General features: G+C 45.9%; 1 protein-coding gene across 1 annotated transcript; it reads right to left on the reverse strand.

Annotated features, from left to right (window-relative positions):
- Positions 1–173: 173 nt before the first annotated feature.
- On the reverse strand, positions 174–15,936 carry BOLA3 (bolA family member 3). The gene is made up of 4 exons (XM_007952625.1): positions 15,883–15,936; positions 12,203–12,323; positions 10,031–10,119; positions 174–239 (listed from the first exon to the last, which is right to left on the reverse strand). Exons 1-4 carry the CDS (start codon positions 15,934–15,936, stop codon positions 174–176), a joined length of 330 nt encoding a protein of 109 aa, XP_007950816.1.
- Positions 15,937–16,054: the final 118 nt, after the last annotated feature.

The raw sequence follows: 16,054 nt of genomic DNA on the forward strand, positions 1-16,054 counted from the left end.
CTTTTAATTAACATCTAAATAGATAACATATTCTTTTATAATTATAATATTGAAATGTCTATGAACAAAATAGATAACTCTTATGGCAAATGCCCCGGAAAGAGTGGTGTCAGTCAAGTTCATCAAAGATTTTAAGCAGCAGCAGCAGCAGCAGCAGTGTGATCATCACATGTTCAGTGTTTGGGGACGGAGGTAAATATCCGCAATCCATGCATTCCTTTAATTTCTTCCTTTAGTGCCTGAATGAGAAAAGAGCAACATCATTCATTTTATATTTGACACTGATTACAATGTGCCTCTATTAGAGTATTTTAATATATAGCAATATGTATTATCTATATATTTGGGAGCTCTGGTGGCGTAGTGCCTAAACCATTTGACTGCTAATCAGAAGGCTGGTGGTTCAAACCCACCAGCTATTCCTTGGAAGGAAGACTGGGCAATCTACTTCCATAGAGATACCACCTCGGAAACCCAAGGAGTCAAATCAACTCGACGGCAGTGAGTTTGGTAATTTTTATACCTGTAGGTAACTTTGTACACACATACTTTGTGTGAGCATTTCTTTTTTTTTTAACCCCTTTTTATGGAAAACATTTTTTAAAATGTTTAAATACTTAATGTGGCTCAAAGGTCAAAAGGTATAAACAGGCATACAGTGAGGTCTCCCTCCCACACTTGTCCTCCACCTAGTTTCCACTCTCACCTTCAAATAGGAACTGTTATGGGTTTCTTGTGAATCTTCCCATGGATTTTTTTATTATATAGTCAAGCTAATAGGAACATATATTGCATACCATTACCTTTTAAAAACACAAATGTTACCAGGGGTGGGAGGGGAGAGGAGGGAACACTAAAATAATGAAATAAAAATAAATGTAAATAAATAAAAACACAAATGGTAGCATTGCAAATATACTGTTCTACAACATACCCTTCTAACCAATGATCTTGGAGATCCTTCCACATCAGGCCCAAGGAGCATCCGCACCCTTTTGAACTGACACAGTATTCCAGTGTGTGGATGAACTTTTAGACTGTTTTCATTGTCCTGCTATGTGAAGCAATGAACAGATGCTCTTTTTTTTTTTTTTTTTTTGTCACTTGAACATATTTTATTAAGGAGTTGCAACTTGTTGGAAGTAAACATACAACAGCTTACTTTTTTCCAATAACTGTCTTGAGCTATGCTTCATCAGTCACCTCCTCCCCACCCAATACAACTTGTCTTTCTTTCTTTTTATAATTTATTTTGTTGTTGAGAATATACACAGCAGAACATATAGTTTAACAGTTTCTACAAGTCAATAACATTGATTATGTTATTTAAGCTGTTCAACCACGCTCAACCTCCTTTCCTGAGCTGTTCTTCCCCCATTAGCATAAACTCACTGCTCCCTAAATTGCCTATCTACTCTTTTGAGTTGCTATTGTCAATTTGATCTCATATACTCTTTTTTCCTTTAAATTTTATTTATTTTGTTTTTGTTGTTAGGAATACACAGCAAAAATACAAATATATAAATTGTTCTTAAGAGCACAGTGCTCAAGGCAGACATTCTTATTAGTTAAGCTAAACTACTCTTTGGTTTTAAGAAGAACTTGAGCAGATATTATTAGTTTAAGGTTTAAAGATTATCTCCAGGCAGCCGTCTCAGGGGTTTATCCAGCCTCCATGGAGCCAGAAGGTCTGAATTCCATGTGAATTTGCAACCCTGAACAGATATTCTTTTGAACCACACCAATTAGCAAGAATTTCTAAATTTCACTTTAGATCAGGAATTAAAGTCACAAAGAAAGGAGACTTGCTTATGGCCACAGTTGGTACCAGAGCCCAGATCTGAATAAGTCACTGCAGTCAAACCAGTATTAGCCCCTGCAGTTGTTGGCAGAGTACAGTGCAGTGAATTACTTGGTATGGCTTTTCAAGCCACAGTCTTTGTTAACTCCCACCAGATTACTAGGTGGGACCATGCAAATAAGGTGTATGGAACTGTAATGAGGGGACTGATTAGTTTTGTCATTCTGCTAAGCTTAAAATGAGCCCTCCTAGAGGCCAAAGAGAAGCTCTGGTAGCGTAGTGCCTAAGGCATTTGTCTGATAACCAGAAGGCTGGCGGTTCAAAACCACCAGCCACTCCTGGGAAGGAAGGTTGGGCAATCTACTTCCGTAGAGATACTGCCTCAGAAACCCAAGGAGGGGTCGTTATGAGTCAGATTTGACTCGAAGGCAGTGAGTTTGGTTTTGGTTTTAGAGGCAAAAGAAGGGATCTCACTGCCATCAAGAGAGTAGAGCCAGAGGTAGACTGGAGCAAAGCTAGTCCTCGGACCCGAGATCCCTGAGCTGGACCTCCTTGGCAGAGATGCTTGGCAGAGACTTTGGAAAAGAGACAGCAGCAGTGGAACCAAGAGGCACCCAAGAGTGGGGGGCATGTAGGTGGACTTATTGGCAGAGCTCAAGGAGCTTTGTAACACTTGCCCAAGCAGAGGCCAGGCTGAGAGGATAAGGGCCAGAGAGGCACGCCACAGGGCACAGCAGAGAGGAGACTGTCCTGATCAAAGAACTGTATCCTGAGAGTGCTCCTCAACCTGAATTGTAGCCTGTTACTTTCCCCAAAAAAGCCTGTAATTGTGAGTATTGTCTGTGAGTTCTGTGTGGCCACTGCAACAAATTATCGAACCCATCAGAGAAGTAGTGAGTGCCGTGGGAGGGACAATTGGTTTCAGAGTTGGTAAAAAGGCTGGAGGGTGGGCATGTCTGGCCTCATAGAAGTGAACTTTGGGCTGCTGATGGTTATTCAGTCTCCCTCTTGGGAAGTTGAAGGAGGTCAGAAGATGCCACCTCCATGCCCTTCATGCTTTGAGAGATGGCTTCTAAGACCTGAGGGAGGCTTGCACCACTCAAGTTTATAATCAATGCACAGGAGATAACATCCTTTTATATTAGGCAAAAATCAGATAATCATAGCAAGGTAGCCTACTTCAGAAGAATCAATGGTATTGAAGGAAAAAGTCCAAGCAGCACTTGGGGAATTGGTGAAAAACAAGGCTTCAGGAATTGACGGAATACCCATTGAGATGTTTCAATGAACAGATGCAGCTCTGGAGACACTTAGTCGTTTATGCCAAGAAACTTGGAAAATAGCTACCTGGCCAACTGACTGGAAGACATCCATATTTGTGCCCATTCCAAAGAAAAGTGATCCCACAGAATGTGGAAATTATCAAACAATATCATTAACACCACATGCAAGTAAAATTTTGCTGAAGATAATTCAAAAACAGTTGCAGCAGTATATTGACAGGGAACTGCCAGGAATTCAAGCTGAATTTAGAAAAGAATGTGGAATGAGGGATATCATTGCTGATGTCAGACGGATCTTGGCTAAAAGCAAGGATTATCAGAGTGATGTTTACCTGTGTTTTATTGATTATGCAAAGGCATTCCACTGTGTGGATCATAACAAATTATGGATAACATTGCAAAGAATGGGAATTCCAGAATGCTTTAATTGTACTCATGAGGAACCTGTACTTAGACCCATAGGCAGTCATTCGAACAGAACAAGGGGATACCACATGGTTTAAAATCAGGAAGGGTATATGTCAGGGTGGTATCCTTTCACCATACTTATTCAATCTGTTTGCTGAGCAAATAATCTGGGAAGCTGGACTATATGAAGAAGAATGCTGCAGCATCAGGATTGGAGGAAGACTCATTAATAACCTGCAATATGCAGATGATACAATCTTACTTACTGAAAATGAAGAAGACTTGAAGCACTTACTGGTGAGGACAAAAAAAAAACTAGTCTTTGTATGGATTATACCTCAACATAAAGAAAATGAAAATTCTCACAACTGGACCAATAAGCAACATCATGGTAATTGGAGAAAAGACTGAAGTTGCCAGGGATTTCATTTGACTTAGAACTACAATCAATGCCCATGAAAGCAGCAGTCAAGAAATCAGATGTTGTATTGCACTGGGCAAATCTGCTACAAAAAACCTCCTGAAAGTGTAAAGGAGCAAAGATAACACTTTGAAGACAAGGTGTGCCTGACCCAAGCCATGGTACTTTCAATTGTTCCATATGTGGGACAACGAATGAGGAAGACTGAAGAAGAATTGATGTTTTTGAACTGTGATGTTGGCAAAGAATACTGAAAGTACCATGGACTGCCAGAAGAATGGACAATTCTGTCCTGGAAGAAGTGCAGCCAGAATGCTCCTTGGAAGTGAGAATGGTCAGACTTCATCTCAGCTACTATGATCATGTTGTCAGAAGGGACATGCTTGATAAAGTAAAGGATCAGCAGAAAAGAGGAAGGTCCTCAATGAGATGGACAGACACAGTGGCTGCAACGATGGGTTCAAGCATAGCAGGGATTGTGAGGATGGAGCAGGACCAGGCAGGGTTTCAGTTTTGCTGTACACTGGGTCACTGTGAGTCAGAGCTGACTCAATGGCACCTAACAACACAATAAAATTTATGCTGAAGTCCTAACCCCCTGTACCTGTGAATGTGACTTTGTTTGGAAACAAAACCTTTGAAGGCGTTGTCAAATTAACATGAGGCCATACGAGAGGTGGGTCCTACTCCAACTGAGCCTAACGCACTTGACTGCTAACCAGAAGGCTGCAGTTCAAACCTACCAGCCATTCCTTGAAAGGAAGATGGGGCAATCTACTTCCGTAGTGATACTGCCTCGGAAACCCAAGGAGAGGTCGCTATGAGTCGGGTCCAACTCGACAGCACATAGCAACAACAACATCTTTATAAAAGAGAAGAGATGCAGACAGAGAAAAGACAGCCAAGTGAAGATAGTGTTACGCCACAGTGGCAAGCCAAGGGAATGCCTGGGGCTTCCAGAGGCTGAGAGGGACAAGAAAGAATCTTTCCCAAGAACCTGAGAGAGAACATGAGCCTGTGCATACCTTGAAGTCAGGTTCCTCATCTCCAGAAATGAGACAATCAATTTCTATTCTTGTAAGAACCCACTTTGTGGTACTTTGTTGCAGAAGCCCTAGAAAGCTAATACAATGGGAAACCAGGGGACCCACTGAATGGCTCCAAGCAGCAGAAAGGTGTGGGTAGAGGTGCCCTGTGGGAAGGTGATCTGGCACAGGCGGGACAGATGCTCAAGAAGGGGAGAAGGCAACCAACGTTTACCAAATGCCTCCATGTGCCAGGCTCGAGGCTGGCATATAGGATCATGACCTCATGCAATCCTCACACCATCCCATGAAGCTCAGATCCCACCGCCAAGTGGGGAGCTAAGACTGAACCCAGTTCTACTCAACCCAAATGTTCACTTAGTGCTCATTCTGTTCCCAACTGCTGCCTCCCCAGGAAATAGGATGGAGCAGGGGATGCTCCCTCTGAAGGATACATTTGTCATCCTGACATGGGCTTGGGCCAAAGAAAATGCTCAGTGATTATGTCAGAAAGTGGCAGATGAGTGGTGGGATCAGGACAAAGCTAAACCCTATGAGGGGCCAAAACATGCAGGCAGAATCTCAAAGAAGCCACTGAGTTTACTCACAAGGGGAAAGCAGGTATGAGTAGTAATGGCAGGGGTTTCCTGTTCCCAGGTAATCAAGCAGGGACCATATGCTGAGAAGCTTAGGAGGAGATTCCAGCATCAGATGGACCAGGTGAACTTTTCATGGCCTTTTTCAACCTAAGACTCTTGAGTCTACAGCACCAGGATGAACATTACTAAGTGTAAGGGGGACTAGGCAAGATCAACTAGGAGAGCTTTGCTGTGGCCCAGGATACCAGCTCCTCACTCCTGCCAACCTAGACATTATGGATGGGCAATTACTCCTGAAGAAATTACTTACTCTGGACAAGACCATATCAACACATTTAAATACATGCATTAAAGTCCTAACAACGTTCTGTAGCTAATCACGGCCTCTATACAAGGTGAGGATCCAGGCCAGCGAACACACCAATGTCCAGCTCAGAGAGTCCTCTTCCTTGCCCACCAACCTGTCTCAGTGAATGCAGGCACATAACATGGGGATGGATGACCAACCAAGACAAGCAATGCTTGGTGGGAAAAGTGGTCCCTATAAATCAGAACAAGCTCCATGGCACTTAACTACAAACCAAAACAGCCAAACTCACTGTCATCGAGTTGATTCGTCTCATAGTGACCCCTCCCTGGGTTTCCAAGGGGGTATCTCTGTGGAAGTAGATTGCCCAACCTTCCTTCCAAGGAGTGACTAGTGGGTTTGAACTGCCAGACTTCCGGTTAGCAGTCAAATGCCTTAGGCATTATACCACCAGAGCTCCCAACAACATACTAACCCAGAAATCCCTGGGTGGCGCGGTTTATGCTTGCCTGCTTACCTGAAGGCTAGAGGTTCAAACCCACCTAGCAGCACCACAGAAGAAAGGCCTGGCAATCTGCTTCCATAAAGATTGTTGTTATTTGCCATCAAGTCGATTCTGATTCATGGCGACCCGTGTGCAGAGGTAGAATCGCTCCATAGAGTTTTCAAGGCTGTGACGGCTTGGAAGTGGATCATCAGACCTGCCTTCCTAGGCACCTCTGGGTGGGTTTGAACCACCAACTTTCCAGCTAGTGAGTGAGCACTTAACCATTTGCACCAGCAATTCTACTCCGTAATACGTGGGGTTGCCATGAGTTGCAATCAACTTGACAGCAACAGGTTTGGTTTTGTTGGTTTACAGTAGCCTCGTCTGTGGCTGCTCCAAGTGAAAAGCATAGATTTAAACTTAATACAGAGCAATACCAGGAAATGAATGTTCCAAAACAGAATGCCTTTCAGGCATTAAACATTTAATTTCTCTGTAAGCCAGTAACCAAACATACGCTTGCTCTCCTTAGAGTCTGCAAGCATGTAGTCACTCAACACATACTGACTGAGCTCTTTCTGTGTGGTAGGTCCTTTGCTAGGTATGTGTGTGTCCGGGAGGTACATGGGGTGAAAACAACAGACCCCGGCTCCACCTGCATGGAGTCTGCTTTCTAGGGGGACAACAGGCAAGCAGCAGGGTTTATCATGCAGTGGGTGTGTGCAGGACAATGATGGGGAGCACACAATCTGGGTTATAGATGCCCAGAGTAAACCTTGGGCCCAAGACAGTGCACATGACATTCCCTCAAATAAGGGAATCATTGCCCTCCTCTCACTGGACTTGGCCCACATTGTAGATGACAGTGATGATGATGGTGGCTGATCTTTATTAAGAGCATACTATGTGCCAGACACTGTTCTCAGTGCTCTGAGTGTCCTTCATCACCACTAATCCTCACAACAACCCTTTGAGGCAGGTACCGTTACTATCCCCCACGTTACAACAGATTAGGAAATAGAGGCACAGGGAGGATGATTAACTTGCCCAAGGTCCCACAATTAGAAAGCAGAGCCTGGATTTGAAAAGTAGGCACTGTGAGTCCAGAACCCACATCCTCAACTACTTGGAATGTGGCTTCAGGCCAGAGGCTGTGCTTAAACTAGCAGTACCCCTATGAGTCTGATCCCACCAGGTGGCTTGAGTAGTTTTGGGGACAAAAGCTAGAGTCCCATGGGTTGGGGTGATCTGAGTCAGCCAGGCCTTCCCTGTCTTATCTTGCACCTTGACTCAATCCAAAGATTATGTGGGGCTGGAAGTTTCTGGAGGAACAAGGTGGTTGCTGTTCCCCTCTAGAGCTCCAGTCAGACCACTAGCATGTTATAGGGCTGTGGGTGCCCATATCCAATGTGAAGACTGGGCTCCATGAGGAATCCACAGATGGGTCCAAAAGGGAAGCAGCCCACAAAGGGCTTACAGGTCTCGGGGCTAATGGCAGGGACATAAGTATCCAAGATCCAAGGCAGAAGATAGAAGATGCTGGCAGTCAAGTGAGGGTGCGAGAGGGTGGAAGGGCATTGACATCCCACCAGAGAGGTAAGGGAGGAAAGGCAACCCAGGCAGGAGGTCCTACTTGGACAAAGGCTCAGAAAGAGAGAGACTAGGAGCAGTGGCCGGCAGGTAGGGTGTGTGCAGAGAAGGGCGGGAGGCTAAGCTCTGAACAGCAGCCTTGGACACCTGAACTCCATGTAGGAGCCACAGAAACTCTCAAGACCCGTGCTGGACAAAATTAAACTAGTTCATAATGTGTAAGACTTTCCAGATTGACGTTAAACACTCCTGCTAAAGGGGGTTGGTGTTTATAGACACAGGACCAAGGACCGGGCTGGTATAGATTCCAATTAAATTAAGCAAGAATAACATATAAACGGGTCTAGTCTGGTTAAATATGGTGTTCCTGGCCCAAAAAAATGTTCTGTCACTGGGTCTGGGACAGGCGTAACAATTCTCAATCACGTCATGTTCCAATTTACCCATCTGTAAAGCTGTCCTCAAGAGAGGCTCAAAAATCCTCACACCTACAAAAACAGGTATTTTCAGCACTGCCTATGGTGACAAATACTATTTGATTCGTGACAGTAACAGTGAATACTGGCAGCGTACAAGGAAACGCAAAACAAATATTGGGCGGCTTGTTTTCAATTTTCACTAAAATTCGTATTTGCCCACAATCTGATCCCAGATAGTGACGGATCGTATTTTTCTCAGGTCTTGAATTCTGTTTGCATGATTGTGATATGGTGTTACAGATTGAATTGTGACCCCCTAAATTATGTGTTGAACCAGGGCTTCAAAACAGTTCAAAATGGGTCAGTAATTACTGTCGTAGACAAGGGCTGCATATACATTGCAACAGCAACCAAATCTGTTGCTTGTGGTATTTTGACTCGAGTAGGAAACAAATAGCTGTACCTTGCTCAAAGATGGCAGCCCATAGCACTGCTGTGAATGTGGGTTGCTCTCCAGAGTCCTGCCAATAATGTTGTTCCCCAAAAGTCCTGCACGGTCCTTCCTCCTGAAGGATTCAGGAGCCTGATGCAGGAGATAGATTAGTGCAGGCATGACACCAATTATTGAGCTGTTTTGAACCGGTTCAAAGTTCTGGGAAATCCTAGCCCCTACACCTTTAAATATAACCATGTTTGGAAATAGGGGTTTTCTTTTGTTATATTAATGAGGTTGTGGTAGTTGTGTGCAAACTGGGCTGGGCCTGGTTGAGTGGCTGGGCAGCTGGTGGTAGTTATTCCCCATGATGAGACTGGCAAGAGTAGGATCTACCACAAGCAGCTGAATAGCTGCTTTAAGGATGTGGTCTGCTTCCGTATATAAGAAGCAGCTTTGGGAATGGTCTCTAGCTTATGGCACACTTAAACCCTGCACATAGCTGTGTCCATGTTCAGCAGCCTGCCATGCTCTGCCAACCTTGGGACTTCCAATGGACTTGAATTAATGGCCTGCCATGTATTTTGGTAACATCGGGACTGTGCCTTTTTACTTGTCAACCTTGGGTTTGTCAACCTCAGCAGCCAGCAGCTGTCTGAGTGAAGAAAAGCCTCCAGCTTCAGTGGGCTGGGAGCAGGAAGCAGAGCCAAGGTTAAGGGGCTTTCACCCAGCCCCTAGAGCCTGGCACTTTGAACTCAGACTTAAAGCCTCCACACTGTAAGAGAATATGTTCAAGCCATCAAATGTGCAGTATATTCTTGTCAGAATGGCACTAGGTAACAAGAACAGAGGTCATACCAAAGTAGGCTGGGCCCTAAATCTACCACCTTCTGAGTAGTGTATTATAAAGATAGCAGAACAGACATGGACACACACACAGGGGGAGACAGATCCCATGAGAGGATTGTCTACAAGCAAAAGAATGGCAAGGATCGTTGGCAGACACCATAAAGGCCTCCAGAAGGAGTCAACACAGCCAATACTCTGATCTGGACTTCTAGTCTCTAGGCTATGAGAAAATAAATTTCTGTTCTATAAGGCCACCTCACTGTGGTATTTCTCTTATGACACCTCTAGCAAACTAAGTCATAGGGTGTTATTCTATCACAGAACTGACAGTAAGAAACACCATCACATTTGGTAGCCTTTCCAGATGCTGATGGCCAGAGGCTGAGAAGCATCTGTGCCTCCACTGACCTGGTTAACCATCTGGTGTTGCTGGACAGTTCTCTTCTCCTTAAAGTCTTCCGATTCAATTTGGATTTCATACATTGCCCCACAGCCTCCTAAAATAAACACGATTTGAAAGCATTTCGATTAAGTTACACCACAGTTCCACACGTCCTTGAAGTACCTGCACAATCCAAAGAAAGTCTAACTATTGTTACTCATCTAAAAGAAAGATGCTAAAATTAGTTAAGAAAAAGATCATTGCTGACACTCTGACTACAAACTCTCCCCGACAGGCTGCCTCAGTCCAAAATTTGCTCTTCCTTTTGCAAAGCAAAACTACCCAGGATTGTTACTGTGGGCAGGAATGGTGAAACACAGAGCAGGGGAGACATAGGAGATAGACAGTATTTTCTGTCACTAGGCCAACAAGTGCAGTGGACTGATGGACTGTTCAGTCCTGGGAAGGACTGAATTGTGGGGTTCTACCTTCTAAAGGACCAGCAACCAGTATTTTTCAAAGCACAAAATTACACTAACACTTCGTTTGAAATCGTGTTTGTAATACTCTCTCTGAGAAAGGAAAGGAACAAGGATGTGTGAGAGAAACGGGCACAACACTGAATAAAAACTATAACTATGCTGATTACAGAGCTGCTTGTGGCTCTCTCTAGCACTTCCTGGTCTACTAAAAAACAAAACAAAACAAAAAAACACAGTTCCATTGAGTCAATTCTGACTCATGGAGATGCCATGTATGTCTATGTCTGTACATCAGAGTAGAACTGTGCTCCACAGGGTTTTCAGTGGCTGATTTTTCAGAAGTAGATCACCAGGCCTTTCTTCTGAGGTGCTTCTGGCTAGACTCAAACTTCTAACCTTTTCTGGTTAGCAGCAGAGAACATTAACCATTTGTACCACCCAGAGACTCCTCCTGGTCTACAGAGCAGCTTTAAGTATTTCACCCTGGGCAGATTTCCTGAGGGAGAAGTTCAAGTGGTTCTCTAGGCAGTGTGTGGCGGGACCTCCCAAGCTTTGTCTTCACACAACTGGAGAGCTAGTGCCGAGGACTGACGGTAAAACATGCTGCTCAAGCACAAAACAATTTGGGCAAGAAAGACAATTTCCCCTGTGTCATTAATACCAGGCCATCGTGTGAGAGGTACAATTTACTCAACAGGTTTTGTTCTGCTTCTCTTACAATGTGCTCCAGGAGTCCCAGTTTCGGCTACACCAAGTTCCCTGCCCTTGACTCCTTTTCTGCACTCTGTTCAGTGCTGGGCAGAGCCAGACCAGAAGTCAAGTTCCAGCAGCTGCTGGGCTGGTGGCATCAAGGCCTCAGCCATGTCTGGAACCCCTGTAGAGCCCTCACCTGACCAATCATTCCAAAAGGTTTTTAGATTGATTAATTTTCTAAAGTTTCCAGAAGAAAGCCTTCTTTCTTAACTTTCTCCCAAATCCTAGTAAACATTTAGTTCTTAGTGCAGTCAGTGAGCCCTGTAGGAAATGCTGAGTGGCAAAGGCCACGTCAGAATGTGGGGGACTCAGGCTGATGCCTATCTAGCTGCCCCAGGGCCAGCGGTTCCGCGTGTGTCTCTGGATAAAGGCTCTATCTCCCTATTCTTCATTCCCCAGCCTGTTTCTAACACATGGCCAGCTCAAAATTCTGAGGTGCCAGTAGCTGCCTGGGAAAGGCAGGGCCTGGCTGGGGCTGGAAACTAGGCCCAAGATAGAATTCGGTTCAGGCTCTGCTCAGCGTCTACTGCCTTCTCCCTGTGAGGGGCTGGACAGGCCCATTAGCCTCTGGCTTGTCTCCTTGGAGGAAAAGGGGGAAAAATTAGACAAAACCCTCCTGCATCCACTTCACCTCTGACATTCTAGAGTGAATGAGGGGAATTAAAATGAGGGCTATCTCTCAGTCAAATTAAAGATTATGGATTTGACCATGGGGTAACTAGGAGGGGCCTCATCCTAGCTGGGCCAGACTGGTGACCTTGAATCCTGCTGGCTGGGACTCATTCCCAGTTTCCCGAGTATGTTTCTGAAGACTTACCTCCTCCCCTCAGGTGGGGAAGGCTGGGTTCCACCTGTCCGAAACCCACTCACGTTGAAAAGCCACTGACAGCACATCTGCCCTCAGCCCCTCCAGAGGGCAGAGTCACACCAAAGCTCCACGGAAAGGATGAGAGAAAACATTACCTGAAATGTCGGTGACCTTGATAGCTGTTGCTCGTGGAAACTTTTCTTTGAGAATTTGGGTCACTTTGAGCTCCCCCTCGGTCTGGGAGGCAAACATGCGATGTACACAGTGAAGAGGAAGCTGCCACCCAGAGCAGAGAGAAGAGTCAAGGCAAGGCAGGATGGCGCTGCTCCAGCTGGGGCCACTGAGCAGGCCCCACTTGCCATTTTGCTTGCAAAGCAGGACCTCTCCTCCACCCCTAGCCAACACCAGCCCAGGGTAAGTTAGAGGCGCTGCTTAAAGTCCGGTGTCCACTTAAGCTCTCCAGGATGCAGAATAAAGTTTTTGACTTTGTAATTGTAAACACAGGTAGTCCCCGAATTATGATGTATTCAAGTCGTGATGTACCAAATGTATGACAGTCTTCTTTTTTTAGTAATATGTACTACATTCAGAAGCCCTGATGGTGCAGTCATTTGGCTATTAACCAGAAAGTTGGCAGTTCAAACCCACCAGCTGATCCTTAGGAGAAAGATGAGGTAGTCTGCTTCCATAAAGATTTATGGCCTTGGAAACCTTATATGGCAGTTCTACTCTGGCCTACAAGGTGAATATGAGTCTCAGAATCGAATGGAAGGCCATGGGTTGATTTGGTACTACATACAGTATTGCAGCTTGTAATCAGTCAGCAAAGGTACTACCCCTTCACTAGCAACAACATTATTCTCAGATGTTCACTCACAGATGTTCAATGTTATAATTTACTATTCAAAATACTGCCATATAGCAGGTTACATCAGAACTAACTTAAGATGGAGTTGTCAGAAGGGAAGCTCAACATGAGTTGGGGACTACCTGTAACTCACTTTGACTCTAGAGACAACAAAGCCAAAACTCAAACTCAATAAACGTTTAACTCACATGATAAAGTGAGACACCACCATTATCACAGTTTTATAAGTGAGGAAATTAAGGCACTAATCAACGTGATCAAGGTTAGATCCACTTGAAGGCAGAGACCAGGAAGAACCCATACAGTTCACCTCATACAGGCTGTGCTAGGACACCATGGCTGCCCATCCACACTACCCCATGTTGGGGCAAAAATTCCAGCCACCTTTCAGGTCTGAGTAACATGCCACATCCTCCCCAATGGGATATGACCTGTGACTTTGTTGTTGTTGTTGTTGTTGTTGTTGTTAAGTGCCGTCGAGTCGTTTCCGACTCATAGCGACCCCATGCACAGCAGAATGAAACACTGCCTGATCCCGCGCCAGCCCCACAATCCCTGCTATACTTGAGCCCATCATCGCAGCCACCGTATCAATCCATCTCCTTGAAGGCCTCCCCCTCTTTCGTCGACCCTCCACCCTACCAAGCATGACATCCTTCTCCAGGGAATGGTCCCTTCTTACAACATGACCAAAATAGGTGAGACGAAGTCCGGCCATTCTTGCTTCCAAGGAGCATTCTGGCTGCACTTCCTCCAGGACAGATCTGTTAGTTCTTTTAGCAGTCCATGGTACTTTCAGCATTCTTCGCCAGCACCACAACTCAAAAGCATCAACTCTTCTTCGGTCTTCCTTATGCATTGTCCAGCTCTCACATGCATATGAGGCGATTGGAAATATCATGGCTTGTGTCAGGCGCACCTTAGTCCTCAATGAGATACCCTTGCTCCTCAGCACTTGAAACAGTTCCTTCGCAGTTGACTTTCCCAATGCTACACGTCTTCTAATGTCCTGACTGCTGCTTCTGTTGGCATCGATTGTAGAACCGCCTGCTCAGTAAGTCAGCTCCCCTTTGTAACCAGTACTGGCTGCTGTGGAGTCCAAACCGTGGGGTCATGGAGACCCCACGGTTCTCAGAGTAGAACTGTGCTCCATAAGGTTTTTAGTAGCTGGTTTTTCTGGAAGTAGATCACCATACTTTTCTTCCAAGGTGTCTCACGGCGGACTTCAACCTTCAACTTTTTGGTTAGCAGCCAAATACATTAAGCATTTGCACCACTCAGGTACTTTCCTACCCTTTGCACCAAGCACTAATTCTCACTAGGGAGGAGAGGCAGAATTCTATGAAACCAACTGAAGGACAAACAGTTTTAGATTATTTACTAATGGAAAGAGCCTCCCTCCCCTAGTCAATGGCTTCCATAGGGACCCAGTGCTTCTATTGGGAACGCAACTCATCCCGTAGGAGGGAAGGAGCGGTAAACCTAGCCGCTAGGCAGAACACATGCTGGAAAGGGAGAGACTTAAAATTGATTGTGGCAGGCCCTGAGTAGCAGGCTAAAGATTTTGGAATTTGTCATGCAAGTGATATGACCCCAGTGAAGGCTCTTGGTACTAAAGGTATGAAGCAGTCCCTTAAGAAGTTAAGTCAGGAAAGATGCAGAAATGACAGGCATCACAAAGAAAGAAGCTCCAGGTGTTGGTCCCTGACTGGATACCAATGGCAAGGGAGCCTGGGAGAATACCAGGGCTAGTCAGCAAAGGTACTAGCCCTTCACCAGGTACCACTCCTATGCTGCTACACCCGTGCGGTCCTGCCCATCCTCAGTCCTTTGTCCTATAATCCCAGGGCACCTTTAGAATTCCGTGTGTACCACTTCTCTTACCAGCTAATCTTAACAGCCAAAACGGAATCTGTCCTGTTAACTGCAGTGTTCCAGAGCAGCATCCAGGGCAGGCCCTTGGCAAGACTAGGTGATGAATGAATGAATGAGTAAGGAAAGAACAAGATTCAGGGCATGCCTATTAGGCATCCACAAAGATGTTTCTGATAGTGTGATAGGCAGACCTGAGGTCAGGAGAAAGGTGTGAGGTCAGACTGTCTGCTGTATCCAGGGACAGACCAGAAAGTTGCTGCTGTGGGTGTGCATACAATTGCTGGGGGGCGGGGGGTTCTGAAGACAGAACTTTGGAGGGCAGAGGCAGAAGGGTAACCTGGCAGCAGGCAGACAAGCAATGGTCATGAAGGCATAAAGATGGCTAGCCCTGCAGAATCCGTGGGAGAAGACTTTCTTTCATCTTAGCAGAACTGCAGGCAGTGGCCTCTAGTTCAAACTCCTACCCAAAAGTATAATCTGCTGACAAAATCTCCAGATGAGGATAGTCCATGCTGAAGATCACCAGCAGAATTGTTCTTTACCCAAAGGGGAATCGGCTTCAAAATCAGCAGGGGAGAAGGAAGAATGCGAAAGGAAATAAAAACGTGTACAAGAAGGGGCAGAAGAGTGAATCAGAAAGGAGAACAGATTAGGAGAGGAGAGTGGTGAGGTGCTCTCTGCCGGGCTTCTACCGATAGAAATCCTGGGTCAAGGTCACAGAGGCCTGGCCCGTGTTCCCAGAGCCCCCCTCAGTCTCTGGCGCCCACACTAGGGCTCCAGACTATAACTTTCATGACAACATTCGTAAGTCAACATTTCTTTTTCCCGTGCCCACTGTCTTATGATTGTTTACACGTTTGTCTCCCTCACCCTCGACCTCCACTCCACCCGGGCGCTCCCCCAGGGAGCTCCGGGGGCTGATTTTTATTCAAATACCTGTTGCCCATTGGACGAATGAATAAACGAATGAATAAATGAGAGAAAGTAAGGGGAGAACACCTTAGGTCCAGCACGGCGCCCTTTGGGAGCGCGTCCTCGAACCCTCCGCAGCCCCGCCCTGGGGATTGCAGCCTCGGCCCCCTCCCGGCTCACCCAGCGGATCCCGCGGAGCAAAGGCGCTGCCGCGGCTGGGCCCCACGCCGCCATGCCGGGCCGACGCGGCCCTCCGACCCAGGTCACCGTGTGGCCCGAAAGGCTTAGAACAAGGACAGAAAGCCGCTGGCGATGGCGAGGCCGCCCCCTACCGTCTGGAGGCCGGCAGCCC

The sequence above is a fragment of the Orycteropus afer genome, unplaced genomic scaffold, assembly GCF_000298275.1.
Source record: "Orycteropus afer afer isolate SDZICR_OR568_19922 unplaced genomic scaffold, OryAfe1.0 scaffold00354, whole genome shotgun sequence".
Taxonomy (NCBI): Eukaryota; Metazoa; Chordata; class Mammalia; order Tubulidentata; family Orycteropodidae; genus Orycteropus; species Orycteropus afer.

Excerpts from the sequence above, each read along its gene's own strand:
- BOLA3 (XM_007952625.1), bottom strand. The coding sequence starts at position 15,936 with ATGGCGGCGTGGGGCCCAGCCGCGGCAGCGCCTTTGCTCCGCGGGATC. Across the intron at positions 12,324-15,882 it reads TGCTCCGCGGGATCCGCTGG|CTTCCTCTTCACTGTGTACA; the intron begins GTGAGCCGGGAG and ends TCTGGGTGGCAG. Across the intron at positions 240-10,030 it reads AACACCAGATGGTTAACCAG|GCACTAAAGGAAGAAATTAA; the intron begins GTCAGTGGAGGC and ends TTTCTCATTCAG.